Source organism: Etheostoma spectabile, chromosome 14 (assembly GCF_008692095.1).
Source record: "Etheostoma spectabile isolate EspeVRDwgs_2016 chromosome 14, UIUC_Espe_1.0, whole genome shotgun sequence".
Taxonomy (NCBI): Eukaryota; Metazoa; Chordata; class Actinopteri; order Perciformes; family Percidae; genus Etheostoma; species Etheostoma spectabile.
The window spans coordinates 19,769,867-19,786,626 of record NC_045746.1 but is presented as its reverse complement, the minus strand read 5'-3'; the positions used below and the strand labels follow the sequence as shown (position 1 = coordinate 19,786,626).

At 40.8% G+C, this 16,760-nt stretch overlaps 1 protein-coding gene across 1 annotated transcript in view; it reads left to right on the top strand.

The window, feature by feature from the left end:
• Positions 1 to 10,943, top strand: part of pvrl2l (PVR cell adhesion molecule related 2 like) — a 290,781-nt gene extending 279,838 nt beyond the window's left edge. Inside the window, exons 7-10 of the mRNA XM_032534912.1 lie at positions 4,080 to 4,209; positions 7,339 to 7,396; positions 8,618 to 8,713; positions 9,246 to 10,943. Of these exons, the coding sequence (XP_032390803.1) occupies positions 4,080 to 4,209; positions 7,339 to 7,396; positions 8,618 to 8,713; positions 9,246 to 9,452 (491 nt within the window). The 3' untranslated portion in view covers positions 9,453 to 10,943. The remainder of the gene's footprint in view (positions 1 to 4,079; positions 4,210 to 7,338; positions 7,397 to 8,617; positions 8,714 to 9,245) is intronic.
• Positions 10,944 to 16,760: the final 5,817 nt, after the last annotated feature.

Sequence of the window (16,760 nt, the reverse complement as noted above, 5' to 3'; positions counted from 1 at the left end):
ATATATATATATATATTGCACATGTTCCTAATCAATAACCCAACTTCCAACAGCTATGCAGTCATTTTCTCATATTTTTGGTATTTCCAGGTACCCGGGCTCTCGACTGAACCTCTGAGAGTGGGAATTTTAAAGAAAAGTTGCATTTCACTCTACAGTAACTGTGGTCTACACACAGTTGGAGTATCTGTATTTGTTGTTTGTGGGCAGGAAAGCCATATTCCATTATTTACCGGGGTGGTTTGCAGGAGTTTGGTTATTTATTTATTTTTAAAGATTATTTTTTGGTTTTTATTCTGCTTTAATTCCACCGGCTCAAAAAGAGGTGGATGGAAAACCACTCATTGTTGCAAATTACTCTGGTTTGCCTGCAGTGAGAGGAACAGGTGTGTGTGATGTGGATAGTGGCTGATGATTGCTGCCTGCTCAGGGATGTGCTGAGAGAGAGAGAGAGAGAGAGAGAGGTGTGTGAGTGTGTTCTCTCAGAGATTATTAAAAAACACTTTAGCATCTATCTTCAAATTATCCGTCTTCTTTTCTCCTCTGTAGTCTTCAGTCTGCAGTCAACTCTTCTTCCCCATCTCTGAACCAATCAGGTTTCTGTTCCTGCTCCAGCCCCTCCCACGTCGCCTGTGCCGCGTTTCTCATGCAGCACCACGATCACAAACATTGATGGCAAACATCGCCAGTATAAACTTTGATAACGCTGTGCATGGCACGCACACACACACACACACGCACACACACACACACACACACACACACACACACACACACACACATCGGTGTATGCATCTGTCTGTGTTTGTGCATATCCAACTGTAAGGAAAGGCCGGTGTTACTCTCTGCTTTTCTCCACCCCTCCCTCCATCTGTCTCTCCGTGCCGTAATTGTGTATTCCCCTTTGTTTTTTCTCCTGCACCTTGAATCCATCCTTCCTTCCTCGCCTCCCTCCCCTCCTTCCTTTCCAACCTGATCCTTCTCTCCTCCCTCCCTCCTTTCGCCCATCTTCATATGTGTCTCCCTTCCTCGTCTCCCCTTCTCTCCCCCTCCACTCTCCTTCGCCTTTGTCTTCAAAGATTATCTCTCTTTTCCTTCCTCACTGGGTGTTTGTGATCACACATAATCGAAACTTGCTCCCTCTCCTGTCATCATTGTGACTCTCTCTTTCTCTCTCTCTCATTTCCTAACACACATACACACACTTGGGATACTTGCCAGCATCCCATTGGATTTACCCAGACATGAGTGACATGAATATCTATCAATCTATCTATCTATCTATCTATCTACCTATCTATCTATCTACTTGAAGACAGTGTAAGCTTGGAACAGACAGCCACCTGCTGGCGAGGAGGGGGATATGCAGCCAGTCTTTTTCACACAGTGATCAAACATACTGTATATTTTCATCAACTCTCCCCCTTACCTATATTTTCTCACACATCCCTTGCAGTATATAGCAATGCATGCAGTTTCATTTTTAGTTCCTTATTTATCTGCATCTGAAACTTCTGCAACCACGCCAAATACAATGCTTAGGGTGGCGTGGGGTTAATGGCATTTCATGAAGGACAAATCAAATAATTACAACAATGACATTGCACAGGAAGTTATCTTTCAGGAAACAATCAAAAGACCTCACTGTACACAGTTTTAGTAGGACTATTTCTATGGTAGAAAGATGGATTTGGTGCTATCTGGACCATTAAAAGGTTTAGTTATTGCATAATGATTTAAATCCAGATTTTGTTTTCTTCTTGTCTTTCCATCCTAATGGTTCTTTGGCCTAAGAATAGGCAGTTAAGGATGAAGATGATATCACTTTTGGCAGATAAAATAACTTTATTTGCAACAATGAAGAAAAAGGCATCTTTCTGTGTGATGCAATTGTGTTTTTAAATGTATTCAATTGCATCTCGATGTGAAACAGCTGTAATTGAAATGGAGTCTCAAACTACACTTTGTACGTTTCTTTCTTGCAGCAGCAGCAAAAATTGGCTTCATTTTAGATACATAATCAATACAACCATCAGCTAAATGTATAAGCTAAAAGAGTGCAAATCATAGGGGTAATTATCCTTTTATCATCTCTGTATCAAACACAGTGGAGTGCTTTTACTTCAGCGGTAGTGATGAAATACCATTTCATGAAACAGAAAAAAAAAGGAACAAACAACCTGTAAAAAATAATTCAACCCTCGCTTTGTTGTTTCTGCTAAAAGCCCTGTTATATTCAGTGATTATGCGGAACCATCGATGCTGGTTGTTGTGTGCAGCTGCTGTCAGTCTGTTTTTTTTTTTTCTTCTTTCAAATGAAAGCATGACTGTAATGAGAGGCTTTTACAGTCAATTTAGATGCCTCACAGCCCTCCGGTTATCATAAATAGGCTCTTAATTGAAGGGAGATGTCGAGGTCAGTGCGAGACTCAGCTGTGTTAAGCTGCGTTGCAAAGATGTATGGCATTCATCGGTGCTCTCGCGCAACAGAGAGCTGGGAGCTGCTTCTGCTTTACAAGATCTCATTGAAATCGTTATGCATATTTGACTGTGCTTCAATGTTAAAGCATAAAACCTCATGCAGGATGATATTGAACAGAAACATTTGATTACCTGCTTCTACATGATCATTATATTTGGGAGGCTGGGCTGAAGGGGGAGGAGTGGGGTGTTGGCGGTTTGCTCACCGACATCCACAATGGTGAAGTGTCTTGGAGCAAGAACCCCTAAGTTGATTCTGATGGGAATGGCTAGCGCTTTGCATCAATGAAATGGGTGAATAAGAGACAAATTGTAAACCGCTTTGTTCGCTAAAGTAGCAAGGCGCTAGACATCGGTCATTTATTTCACCACTTTGGTAGTACTGGGTTGGACCCCTTAGCCTTTTGCATCCAGAACTGTCTTAATTTGTGGCATACATTTAGCACAGTGCTGGAAACTTTCCTCAGAGACTTTAGTGAAGGTCCCTACTGCCATATCTCCTGTTCCACCACATCCCCAAGGTGCTCTATTGTATTTAGATCTGGTGACTGTGGAGGCCATTTCAGTACAGTGAACTCTGTCATGTGTCATGTGAGATGATTTGAGCTTTGTGATATGGTCCGTTATCCTGATGGAAATAGCTGGTAGTATGGGTATACTGTGGTCATAGTCTCGCATTGTCCACACAGCATTCTAGGATGGCAATGTGTACGTTCAAAAGTTGTTTTAGTAGTCAACAGAAAACTCCAATTGGACAGATAGTCTAGCTAGCTGTCTGGATTTACCCTGCAGAGATCTGAGGAGCAGGTAACCATAGTTATCCAAAATTGTCCAAAGTTTAAAATGCTAACACAAAGAAAGCGGCAGGTGATGGACATCCGGCTGCCGAAATGAAGGACATTCAAGATACTCTTGCTGACGCTGTGGCGTTTAAATGATGCTCAGCAGCAGCCTGAACCGTTAATACAAGGCAGGGTTGAATCGATGCTGACCCTACAATCTGAATGTCAAAACAGAAATCGGGCGATGGTTGTGCGGGAAAATCCCAGTAGATCAGCACTTTCTGAAATACTCAAACCAGCATGTCTGGCACCAACAACCATGCAGTGTTCAAAGCCACTTAAAGCCACTTTCTTCCCTATTCTGATGCTTGGTTTGAACATCAGCCAATCATGTCTACATGCCTACATCCATTGAGTTGCCACCATGTGATTGGTTGATTAGACATCAACATTCATGATCTGTTGAACAGGTGAACCTAATAAAGTGGCCAGCGGTGAGAGTATAAATGCAATCCCTCCCTCTGGGGATTCCTTAGACGGTTCATTTTACTCCTTTAAAACCAAACTATAGTTGCTTTGTGTGTTAGTTTTACATGTTTTTCTTGGCTACAGTAAATAATGAAATACTTTACTGCCTAATCATAACACTACTATTTTCTCTCACACAGACTTCAGCAGCAAAACACTTAAAAACACAGGTATTGCAAGTGAGGAGCATTAAAGTGCCAGAAGCAGTCCCATAAAATTTAAATTAATTGGTATTTATCTCTCTTTCTCTCTGTTTTTCCCTCCCTGTGTGTGTTTCACACATACCAGAAGAGAAAAGACAAATCACTCCGGGCCCATCGTCAGGTGCGGTTATCGGCGGCATCCTCGGGGCCCTCGTCTTCATCAGCATCATCATAGGCATCATCTTCTTCATCCGCAAGCGCCGGGAAGACGGAGAGTAAGTCTTCATTAACAACCCTGCATTCACTTCATGGTTTAGTTAACCTCCTGAGAAAAAAATGTATCTCCCCTTCTGGGACCAAGGCTCATTAAAACTGATTACATGTCATGACGAGACCAAGCAGAAGCAGCTCGGTCGCAAATCCTGACATGCAGTTTATAGCCTGAGACCGTCTGGAGACTTCCCTCCCAAAATGCTCAGTATCCCCCCACCTCCCCACCCCCCCAATCCCCGTTCACTCTCTGCAATTCCTCCCCTGGGCTGCAAATAAGGACTTCATTAAACCTTCACTGTTTTAATTCCATGAGTTTAAGGGGTGATTTTCCAATCTGAGACTTCCCGTGGAACAACAGGGTACACAGTAAATTAACAAATATACGGCCATTGTTTCCTACTTGCTGAGTCAGAGAGCGGTTAATTACATTCACACTAACTGGATGTTGCAGACATGTTGCTGATGTTTTAATGTGCGACAGCTTCAATGGTAGAATAAGATGGAATTCATTACAACTACCAAGCTTAAATAAGCAAACAGAAATTGATGATTGCAAATCTCAGGGTTAAAGCACGTTATGTACTATATAAATGACCATAGAATGATTCATAAGCCCGTCTCATCACACAGTATTTCTTAAAATGACCTCTGGCCAGAAATTACTGGAAAATTCCATTCTTTTAATCCTCAAACCATAACTTGTTTCCAGCTCTGTTTGTCCACATGCTTTTCATCGTGGCTAATGTAGAGTTCACACCAAAGACACACTCTGCTGCATGAGCACCAGTGAGAGAGATACAGTATATTTACTATATTGTGGATTTTTTTAAAGCACCAAACAGAGGGTAGAGGGGAAAGTCCTTGTGTTGAAAAAGGCTGGCAATAGCTCATGAGAATTCCCTGTCAGGCCTGGGAGATGCTAGCACACACACAGCAATGTGAGCTGTACTTTCAGAACTTGGATTGATCGATAAAGCCAGCATAGGTTAGCTGAGATCTTAAAATGTAAACCACAGTAAGGAAATCTGTTAATACTCTTAAACACCAGCTTATTTTGTCTAAAATGGGTTTAAATGGAGTGGCTTTCCAGTCATGTCAACTTTAAATTCAAAAGTGACAAAGTCACAAGAAGAACTCCTCAGCTCTATGGGGTAATAGCTTATTTTAGCAAATTATTTTATTTTATTTTTAAAAGTCTATTGTCACATAGATTTTGTCTGAATTGTTCTTCCAACTCTCTACAACTGTATCAGGCAAAAGAGACACAAACTGTATATTGGTGAGGAGTAGAGGAGACCAGGGAGAGATTGACATTTTGGTCCGTATCTTGGAGCTCTTTTAAGCCAGCTGGTTGAAAATGTGATTTGTCTGCTTGAATTGTGTTCATTGTCTTCTGAAAATGTTGGAGGTGGAGATTGTGCACCTTAAAAAGTGTTTCTTGTTGTAATTGCAATAGCTAAATAACTGGATTCCCATAAAGTGTGTTTTTCAAATGTTCCAATGAAGGATTTGTGCAATTGAGAAATACATGTTTTTCTCTTTCATTTATGTTTTTGCCAAAAATATATACAATCAAATACATAAAAAATGTAAGAGCAGAGAGCAACAATAATATAAAATATTATTAGAATAGATATTCTAAATAGCACAAATCCTTCGTCACACAAATGTGAAAACACACTAAAGAGAATCTATTTATTACACTATTGCACTAAGAACAGTAAACCCAAACTAAAACCCGACCTTTCTTGCTTTCCTTGATACAAATTCATCAATGAGGATATCGTATGAAATCTGCTCCCTTAATGAGTGACTGATACTGACAAAAAGGTCAGTGACCTCAGTGAGGACTTGATCAACTTTAGTTTTGAAAAGCTCCTCTCTGCTTGAACAGAGAGCAAACATAGGCACCGATTTGTGTTTTCCCCCGCGGGTGCTCACGGACGCACGCCTTTTAAAACAAAAACAAAAAATGTAGTCAAATGTAGTGCATTTCAGACAGCCGACACAAACACCCCCCCCCCCTATCAACTCGATAATGAAGCCGTAACATAGGCTATAGGCAACTATGAGTAAGTTTAACTGACACGTAACCGCAATAAGCTTCATGGGTGCTCAGTATTAGCAGAGCACCCACGGTATCAGCACCTATGCCCAGTAACCCATTGGACCCAGAGGTGAACGGTCCCCCCCCCCTCCCCTTTCCCCTTGTCACACAGCTTCTCTGTGCATGGTACCTTCCCAGCAAGTAGGGGTGCCAATTTGCCAATTCCCCACACTGTGAAACGATACAGTAGAAAACCGCTTTAAGAATCTTTTTGTTTAAGTGCTCATGCCGCCCCCCAATGTGTCATGAAAAAGTCCCGCTTTGCCTGTGCCAAAAACCGCTACTGCTGGGGGATCCGGTGAATAAGTTAAAGTCCCAATAAGCTGGCACGTTCCTTTAAGGACTTAACAGATCATGTTTAGAGTGAATCAGCTGTTGGAGAAATTGGACTTGTTACAACTGACTATCCCCGGTCTCCTCTAGGTTAAAGGTCCTCTAGACCGTTAAATAGGCAATTTTTGAAAAAATACGGAAGCCAATAACCTTATCAGTTATGAACCTGCAGCTTGCGTTGGCCCTGTATCTGTCAGATTCCCTACAATGTTTTGCCCATCGTGGCCAAAAATATTAATGAGAATAAAAGAGCCTTTTAGGAATACCAGAGCTGATGAGTGAAGTGGTGCCACATATTGTACTGTATTTACTCCAGTTCAACTACTGCTTTGTCCCTGAGGGCAAGGAAACGTGTTTTCATTCTTTACTTTTAATGCAGATTGGTGTGCCGGCACGAATACAAATCCACAGATTGATCACTGCTTCTGACATCAAGTGCAAAAAACCTTTTAACCACACATAACTCACAGCTGTAGCATTCAGCGGAACACTCTTTGTGTTTTTGCTTCAACGGAATCTGTTTTGAACTACGACAAATTTGGGATGTCTTGAGAGCTCAATATTTCAAGACTGTCATTATCTGTGCTCTCACCGTTACCTATTTTGTTTCTTTGTGTGCTACAAAAAGAAATTGGATGTCGTAACAAAGCAGCGATGAGTACACCATTATCTTTGTCTTTTCTCCAATCAGGGGCCCCCCCAAGCACAAGCCCCCTCCCCCTGTGAAGGCCGGCAGCTCAACAGAGATGGTGAGTGGTCGACATGTTTTCAAATCAATTTCTATTGTCACCGTGATTATATTCCCCACACATACACACACACACACATAAATATACACACACACACACACACACGCACACAAATACACACATAAATACACACACAGTCCATTTGGGCATCATAATGGGGCTAATGGCTATTGATTGGAGATCTGAGTTGGCTTATGTGTGTCGAAATAATTAGCTTGGTTTGTTTATTAGAACGCTACTCGCCTCATCCTCATTTTATTCCATCATTCGATCACATTTAGTTTTGCTCATAACATACGATGTAATGAGACTTAAACTCTCCAATTTTATGTTGATTAGATGTATAAAAATGTCTAAATGCCTGTTAATGCCCAGGCTGAAATGGGGTTCACAGGGTTCAACAGTGAAAGTTTATTAGACGTCTGCCCGGTGTCTTAGAGATCAGCATCTGTGGAAGGTGATTAAAATGAAGCATTACCTCTGTCGCGTTATTTCCAAGTCCAAATCAAGCCTCTGGTCTGTGAAGGCCAAGCGAGGCCCAGTTTGGGTCAAGCGATACGTGTTTAGAAGCGAACTGCAAGTTAATTGCAAAATCATCAGGTCGGTTTATGCAGGATTTTATAAGCAATTTGAACTTTTCAAACAAATTTTATAACTATATCTGAGAACAAGTCCCTTAAATTCAATGTAACCCCGTCTCTTGGAAATTACATTTATGAATTGTTTCCTAATTATGTTGTGAAGGAACACATAATCGTGGATTGTGTTGAGAGGCCTGCGGGCCGCTCTTAGAGAAACTGTGCTTTAAAAGATCGTCATGTTTATCTCTGATGTCTTAAGTTTTAAGGTGTAACATGTGTACGAGTCGAGAAAAATGTGAATTTACCTGTTAATGTCATGTTACACAGCTGGTTAAAGTTTGCTAGCATTAGCCACCATTAGCGAAGAGTCAAACCAGACCGAGTCAGGCTGTACTTAGTAAACTAATGAGCGAGGGTGCCTTCTGTACCTATGCATTCAGCTGCATATTTCTAAGTAGAAGAGTGTGTTATTTTTTCTTTCAATGCTTACAAGGTCTTTATTTATGACTCTAGACTGACGCTCGTTAACACACACCTATTTTTATGCGTTGTTTTAGATCTTCTCTTCTCCACTGTATTTCATTGTACTGTTTTCTGTTCCCTTCCCTTCCCTGTGTTGATGTGGTTTCTTTGCACGAAGCTGAACAAGCCATCAGAGCCTCCTACAGCCACAGAGACGGCACCTCTGAGCCCAGGAGAGGTTTACTACGAGCCCACGGGGGGAGAGCCTGTCACGGTAACTAACACGGCACAAACACAAAAGCAGGTTTTTGCTCACTGACACATTCTGTCACGGCGGGCTCCGTATCTGTTTGGACAGCCACACACTGTGTTGTAACGATGTCATGGTGTTTGTACTTTGTACCAATCAATCGAATGTTAATAATATTAAGCCGTATATAATTATTACAACTGTCTAAAAGCTTAAAAATGAAGAACCTTTGAACCTTTCCTTAATATCCTATAATTTTCCCAGTATGTCATTAGGAGTTTCATTACTGTCATGTAGGGGTATTTAATTGGCCCTGGCCAATTATCGGGCCATTTTTTTTGGCGGTTTGCAGATCATCTGTTTTGGCGTTTTATTTGCATAATACCCGATCAAGTTAATTTCTTAAAAAGTGCGTTACTTTGCGCTACTTAAACCAGAATCTGTCGATACCCACTGTTGTGTAAGGTTAGTCTTCATGTGATTGGAATTATTTCAATGATATTTTTTTAATATATTATGATTTGTCTTCTTCATAATGGGTCTTGACATCTTGCAGAACCTGGACGATGAGACCACCGGAGCACTGAACGGCGGCGCTCCCCGAGTCCTAGACGACTCGGACAAATTCGGCAAAATCAACGAACTCAAAGACCTCGCCGCCGACAGTTACCACGGCAACGACTTGGAGTCATCCAATCACGAGCCACCGGCTGCCAACATCGCTCGCGGCGAGAGCTTCGTTTCTCCCGCCATGTATGTGTAGCCGTGGCAACCAGAGCATCACATCACGGCCGTATGGGCAAGTTCCAGGTCACCTAAATTTGCATGAGAAGCAAAGGCGAGCACACTTGTTTCCACGCTAGAAATATCTTCTATTGTACGTGAAACTTTTCAGAAATTTGAAGTTTTAACTTACACACATTACGTAATGATGACATTTTGCTTTCAAGTTTGTTTTTCTTTACACATGTAGGGGGTGTTATGAGTCAAAAGGTTCCCCCATGAAAACTGGTTCTTAGCAGGGTGTTGATTTCTTGAGAAGCCACTTGTGACTACTGACAAATAGGAATGTTAGCAAGAGTAACACACGCTTTTCTTTTCTTTTTTTTCTTTTTTAACTCTTGCAAGCGTCATGCACAATTTCAATCCTCATTACATTGCAAATATCCGGTCAGAAAAGCAAACATGAAGTACGAAATATCAACGTTTTCACAGCCATTTAGGTGCCACACACACAAACTAATGAACACACCGTGCTAAATTTCAGCCAAAAAAACAGGATTCAGTATGAAATATCACATGCAACATTTTGTTCCATGAACATTCAACGTCCCCATTGTAAAAGTATTGTTTTATGTGAAGCTGCCAGTCCTGGGCTCTTCTGTTTACAGCCGTGGGATAAACATCAGGCTCCTGTTGCAGCCTGGTACTTTAGAGACAGTTATAAAAATAAAAAAAAATCTATCTATGAAATCCTTTAAAGTATTCTTCTTCCACGGTTGGTTGGTTGGTTGGTTGGTTGGTTGGTTGGTTGGGTGAGTGAATTTGGCTCCAAACAGCTTCAGCTTCAATTTATCACTCAAGATGTTTGAAAGTATTTTAATTATAGATCAACTCCTACAATAACTCAAAAACAGCCTTTCCAACATCTTGCCCAGGCTGCACACCAATAGAGAACTTTATTACGTTGTCAAAATGCCTCATCTGTCCCCGGGGCGCCGGCCTGCTCGTTAGCACTAACGAAGCGACATCGTTTTTAAGCTCCGTGACCTGGCAACATTACGTGATTAAGATTCCATGATTCATAATTGCAAGAGTTGGTAGGGCTGCGTGTTGGGTAGAGGAAATTTGGTTTATAGCACACACACACACACACACACACACACAGACACACACACAAAACACCATCGTAAGGGATGTATTTTGAGGGTGTGAAAATGCTCAGCATGTATTAGAAAAATACTGCCATTACAGCCATTTTAACAGATTAAAGTGGTCACACACTCTAATATATGCGGAACATTTTACATATGTAGAAAATATGCGTCTTGCATTTTAGCCGATTGTCCACTTTAAAGCAAAAAGAAAAGAACACAAAAAGGTGAGCAACAACTATGCCTAGCTGAATCAAAAATGGATCTTCATAGATGTCAGATGGTACCAAATGATGAACAAACAGTGTAAATAGTATTGATAATATTGATGAATAATATATTGTTGGTGAAATGTGTACACATGAAAAAAAAAAAAAAAAGTGTAGGTGTTTTCAGTGCCTCTGTACGGGTGGTGGGGGGGGGAGGTGGAAGTTTGTTAGATGTCAAATTGAGCAGTTTAAAAAAAAAAAAAAAGTGTACATTACTATTTTACTTTTCACGGGTACATTGAGGTTGTCACTTAATACTAAAATGGTTTATTTGAATATATACAGTATATATATATATATATCTAAAATAATGAAATGGTGTGGATTTTATTCCTTGTTCATATTACTCTGCATGGCATGATTGGTGGCTTGTTGAAACACTTTCCCAAGGCTGTTTGCGGAATAATCTGCATTTGTAAAAACCGTTTTGAACGTCAAACAATAGAAAAGCTGTTTATTTCCATCTCAATGCATCTGTCACAAGCACAAGTCCAATTTAAGTTGAGAGAGCGGGAGGTTTTTTTTATTTTTTATTTTGTTGTGCGATGGCTCGGTAATCTTCCTGTTTTTGTGGTTTAGCGCTGATCCGAAAATGCAGTCAGCGTGGAATCGTCGTCTCACCCAGCCGCAGAGTGCAATGCACACAGAGATGCAATCTTTCCTCTCCTCTATAATCTCGGGCTCTGGCTCGAGACCCTGAGGCATACAAATCTTCCTGAGGTACGGGATGTAGCTAACCGCGCCTGCTAAAATCACTCCACAAAAGCACACAGTCAGGTCATGGATCAGTGCAGTTCTGTAAACACGTCTAAAAGTTGATAGAGTTGGCAGATAGAGATTTAAACAGGAGGAGGGACACATAAATGGAGACATAAAACCACACTGATAGAGTGGTACAACAATAGGAAGGAACCGATGCAGGACATGATATGCCTCATCACAGCTTGCAGCACAAAAGGCATTAAATTCATTTTTCTGACGTATGACAATCATCTGTCCACATTCAGTTGTCGCTAGCTTTGGTGGAGAGTTTTTATTTGTTGTTAATATACTTGTAGTTATTATAGAAATAGTCCTACCAATGTCTGCTGCATGCTAACTGAAATACAGCTACAAGTCTGAGACAATTTCATTTGATTTATCGTAACATAACCGACTTAGGGGGTCGATTGGTTGGTTAGTTTAATTGCATTATTTGGTTCCCGTCTATTTGGGGGTTTTTTTACTGAAGAATGAATGTTTATTTTGATCAAAGGGAATGTCTGCATGCTGCATGGACCAATGGGATCACATATTTCCCAGTTTCCCAAGAAGAGTCAGACCACCCATGACAAGTGCATGGCTTTCTGACTCCCTTATATGGTTGCAGTGTCAGACAATCACATGTGATGTGTTTTATAGCCCTGCCACAGAACCAAAACGGTCACAAAGGGGAATTAAATGTGACGGCTTTGCTTCGTTTGTCTGTAAATTAATTTCCTAAAACGAATGAAAATGTAGTTTTCCGTGGATTAATGTGTTCAATGTGTTTGCAGGTGGGCTTCTGTTGATAGGTTGAGCAAAAAGACAAAGACAATCATTGGGAGCCATTATATCCAAGACCAATGACTCAGCAAGCACTCAGAATTGAGTTATTATTGCTCTGCCGTTTCATTTGGATCATTCAGTAAAACCTACGTTTAATAGAGTTGCTTCACTCCGACTTATCTTGAATTACAATCTTGACGTCGCCAGGAATGCACTCCCGAAGCTGCCAACTAAAACGGAAATCGCAAAGAAATATTACCTCCAAGTCAGTTTACAGGCGATATTTGCCCAAAAAGCATGAGTCACCAGTTCTAAGAGGGTGGTGTGGGAGAACTGCAGAGATTTCAGATGGACTAGCTGTTAGGCTACACCGAGGCCCTGGGTCCGTCCCGTCTGTGAGAGCTGCAGCGTTGCGATTTGGCCAAGGTGCTTTTGCTCCGTCGCCTCGCTCCCCCCCCCCCCTGGTGGTGGTTTGATGCCAGAAACACAAGCTGTAAGGTTCTCAATTCTCTAATGCCGTTTGGTCTGAATCCGTCTCCGTCCCCCCCCCCCCCCCCCCCCCCCCGCTCGCCCCCGTTCTCTCTCTTTCATCCATTGTCATCACAGCTTTTCATCACGGAGCCAGACGTGCCTTCTTTATGTTATTTTTAGCTTTTCAACTCAAACTTCTTGTCTGACAGTATAGAACGGATGATGAAAGGGGGGAAGCACAAGAACACATCATGGGTTTGACTTCGATGATCGCAATGCTCAAAAACAAAAACAAAAAAAAGCACACATACACACACTGGAGATGTAATCATGTTTTTGTGAGTGTTTATCGATTTTCTTTCACTTATTTAGTTTGTCACGGATTGATTATCGTTTTGTTTGCTTTTTGGGGAATCCTATTGTACATGTTTTACAGATCATTGTCTTGTCAAATAAAATGTAAACCAAAAGGACGGGAGGTCTTGGTGGTTATTGGCCTTATTGGCTTTGCCAGGATCAGGAGTGACCACGATGGAACAGGAGCATGCTGGAGGCCTGGTAAGTCCAGACGTCTTGTTAATATCTTCAGGTACTGAGTAGATCACGGTGGAGTGAGATGATTCTCCTTCTGAGGAATCTATTTTATAAACTTTTATCTTAAACAAGTTTGAAAGGTCTTAAAGTTACAATCTCAAAGATCTTGTTTAGTTCTCTTCGGTGGCTCATATGGCGATACAGTAGCCTAAGCGGTAGGCTAGTTGCAGGTGTGTTTTTGGATCTCAATTCCTCTTAGAACTCTTTACTGGTCTACCCGCACCCTAGATCCCGAGACCCGAGACCCGACTGGTACGGGTTCTGGATCCCGGGTTTATGCGGTCAATGGGTCCAGGTTGGGTCCAGGTTGGGTTGGGTTCTATTACAGCGTGTCCAGGTCTGTTCATCCTTATGTGTTATTAATAATGATCTTTTCGTGTTAGGGCTGTGCAATTAATCGAAATTTGAATCACAATTGAATTGATTTTGACTTCTAATGATCACAAAAAAACGCTTAATCGAAAAAGAAAACCGATTATTTTGCACATTACGTTTTGCAAGTAAACTCTTATTTTGTTAACTATTCTTAACTAAATTCTTAAGGGAGATGTCACAGTTCAAGGTGTTTTCCTTGTGGATTTAACTGTTGTTGTTTTTTAAAGTTCAATAAATACAACATCTTTAAAATGAGCAAAAATAATACTGATTTTTAACATTGACCAAAAATAATCCTAATTAGGATTTGTTCCATAGTCAAGCAACCCTAGTGCGCGCGTGCGCGCGCGCGTGTGTATGTGCGCGCGAGCGTAAAAAGTGTATCTGTGGCCATGAGGTGGTAGCCTACCAAATTCCCCTGCTGCTCACGAGGTGATCAGGTCATGTAGCAAATTAGCGATCCTAGCCTTAGCATTCGTAGCAACATTTAGTATAAAAGGCCAAACTGCCTTTTATAAGTTATCTTTATGCAAAAACAAACTTGCGGAGCTGATTCTAAACGATCCGTACCGTGACAGTAAATGGACATTTAAGATGAAGTAAAAGTGGATTAGCTCTTTCAAACGGCCAGAGAGGAAACAGAACCTGGATGTATTTTAACTTTCCTGGCAAGGCGGATGGATTATATCACCATGGCCAGGCCCAGGGGAGAAAGCCATCACTTAGGTAAGACACAAAGCTTTCGACAACTTGTGAATTAACCTTTAACTTGTTTTAGCAATTAGCTGTCAGATCGACGATTTTCTTCCGTGTCCGGTGGAGTTCGATTCCGATTGCTCGTTTCTGCACGGGTTTAGGATAAATACAACATAATACAACATAGGTGTCCAGGTTTTCAGTCAGTCATTACGGCTGTGCAATTAATCGAAATTTTAATCTCGATTACAATCTCGGCTCCTAATGATCACAGAAACCGAGTAATCGAGAAAACCGATTATTTTGCACATTACGTTTTGCAGGTGAACTCTTATTTTGTCCATATTGTTTTCTATAGTGTGCAGAATGGAGAAAAAAAAGATCTAATGGGAAAAGTATTAATTGAAATTTCAAACTTCAACGTGTTTTCACTATTGATTTGTTTAACTTTTCCCTGTTTTTTAAAGTTAAAAACAATTGCAACGTCTTTCCAAAAGTCCACGAGTGTAATAATCGTGATTAAGATTTGGTAAAAAAAACACTCCGATGTCAATGCTTGAACCTGGACATTAACCTGCAGTTAATTTACATACCAAAGTAAAGTGTTATCTCTACAACTGCACACCAGAATACAGTAGGCTACACAAACTATTTTAACCTTTTTAAATGTTTAAGACCTCTGGTACCCCGGAAAACACACAATGTGATGCTGTTTGCAGTGAAGAGGTTCTATTGCTGGTGAGTTCAGCTTGCTCTGGATGAAATGCTCACTCTCTGCTGTTTAGGATAATGTTTTATATTTCACATTTGTGTTCTGTTACGGCCTCCATTTAACCCTCATGTTGTCCTCGAGTTAAATTGACCCGTTTTCTTATATCAATGTTCTTTTTAATTACGCAAAATAACAGGATTGATTCCACACAATGCTCTTTGGCAAGTACAAATCTCTACTTTCATTAATTTTGGGGTGTCTTATTCAATTGTATAGCATTTGAAAAACAAATTGAAGTGGTTTTGAAATAGTATTGAGTAAAAGTTGACACATTCCAGTCGGTGATTATCCATCAACATACTGTACATTCCTTTAATTTTAGTCTAAATAATTCCTAAAATTCTGCTTTTCTAACTCAAACATTAGGTATAATTTCCTGTAAATGAGGTTTGTTGACCATAAATTCCAAAAATAACTAAAACTGAATTTAATAAGTTTTGTTACATGGTGTTGACAACATCAAAAAAAGTGACACATTGAAAAAAGCGTTGAAAGAAGAGACAAAATTGTAAGAAAAAGTTTTTAAAAAATAGATAAAAAGCGTCAACACAAGGGTTACTTTTCAAATTTGACGGGAAGACCACAGAAGGGTTAAAAAGGAACAAACCAAGGCTCAAAAGGGGTCGGAGGAGGCAACAAATAAAAAGGATGCCAGACACAAGGTTAACAATTAACCAACAAGCTTTATTAAAGAATGCAAGAAATATTCCTAAAAGTAGCAAACAAAGAGAAACAAAAAGGGACTGGAGACAAAAATAACAAAAGATAAAACGCAGGACCAACCTCGCTATGGGCTGTCGCTCCTCGCGTCTCCCCCCAATTTACCTAAAAATGGTAAACTAAAAAAGAGACAAATAACTGAACTACTGGTAATCTCCGGCCATAACTAACACAATAATCTAAAATAAAATAACAAAACTCCAGCACCTAAGTGTGCATGGAGGCTGGTGTGCTCTCCATGTGCCTCGGTCCCTTCACTCCCTGCCTTCTTATCACCTCCCCCACTCTACCTGAGCACTGATTACGAGAGAGAGGGAGAGAGGGAGAGAAGGAGAGGGAGAGAGAGAACAGTTCCACATCATCAGTGAGTGGAGTTTAAGGCCATTGAGTGTGCTGTGGCAGCATACGAATAAGGATTATTTTGACAAATAGGAAAATTCAGGAATGCAGATGGAATGCTCTTCTGTGTCCTGACTCTAGTTCACGATTGAGACGTAAAGCTGTAAGCGCTGAATGGATAGCAGTGGAGTAACTGACAATCTGTAAGATTTAAGATTTATGTTTAGTGGTAACAGGTGTGCACTTTATTTTTAAGCCAAGACTGTAGCTTGTGCTCTGTAACTGAGCCCTGTCAGATCAGAGGAGATGAGACACGCTCTTTGTCAGCGAGCATTTGTTCGTTTCTGTGGCTAATTAACCATAGCGCTCAGTGCATCCTGGTCCCTTATGGGCTTTGCTTTTGACAGAGATAGTAAGTGAGCCAGGAGAGGGCA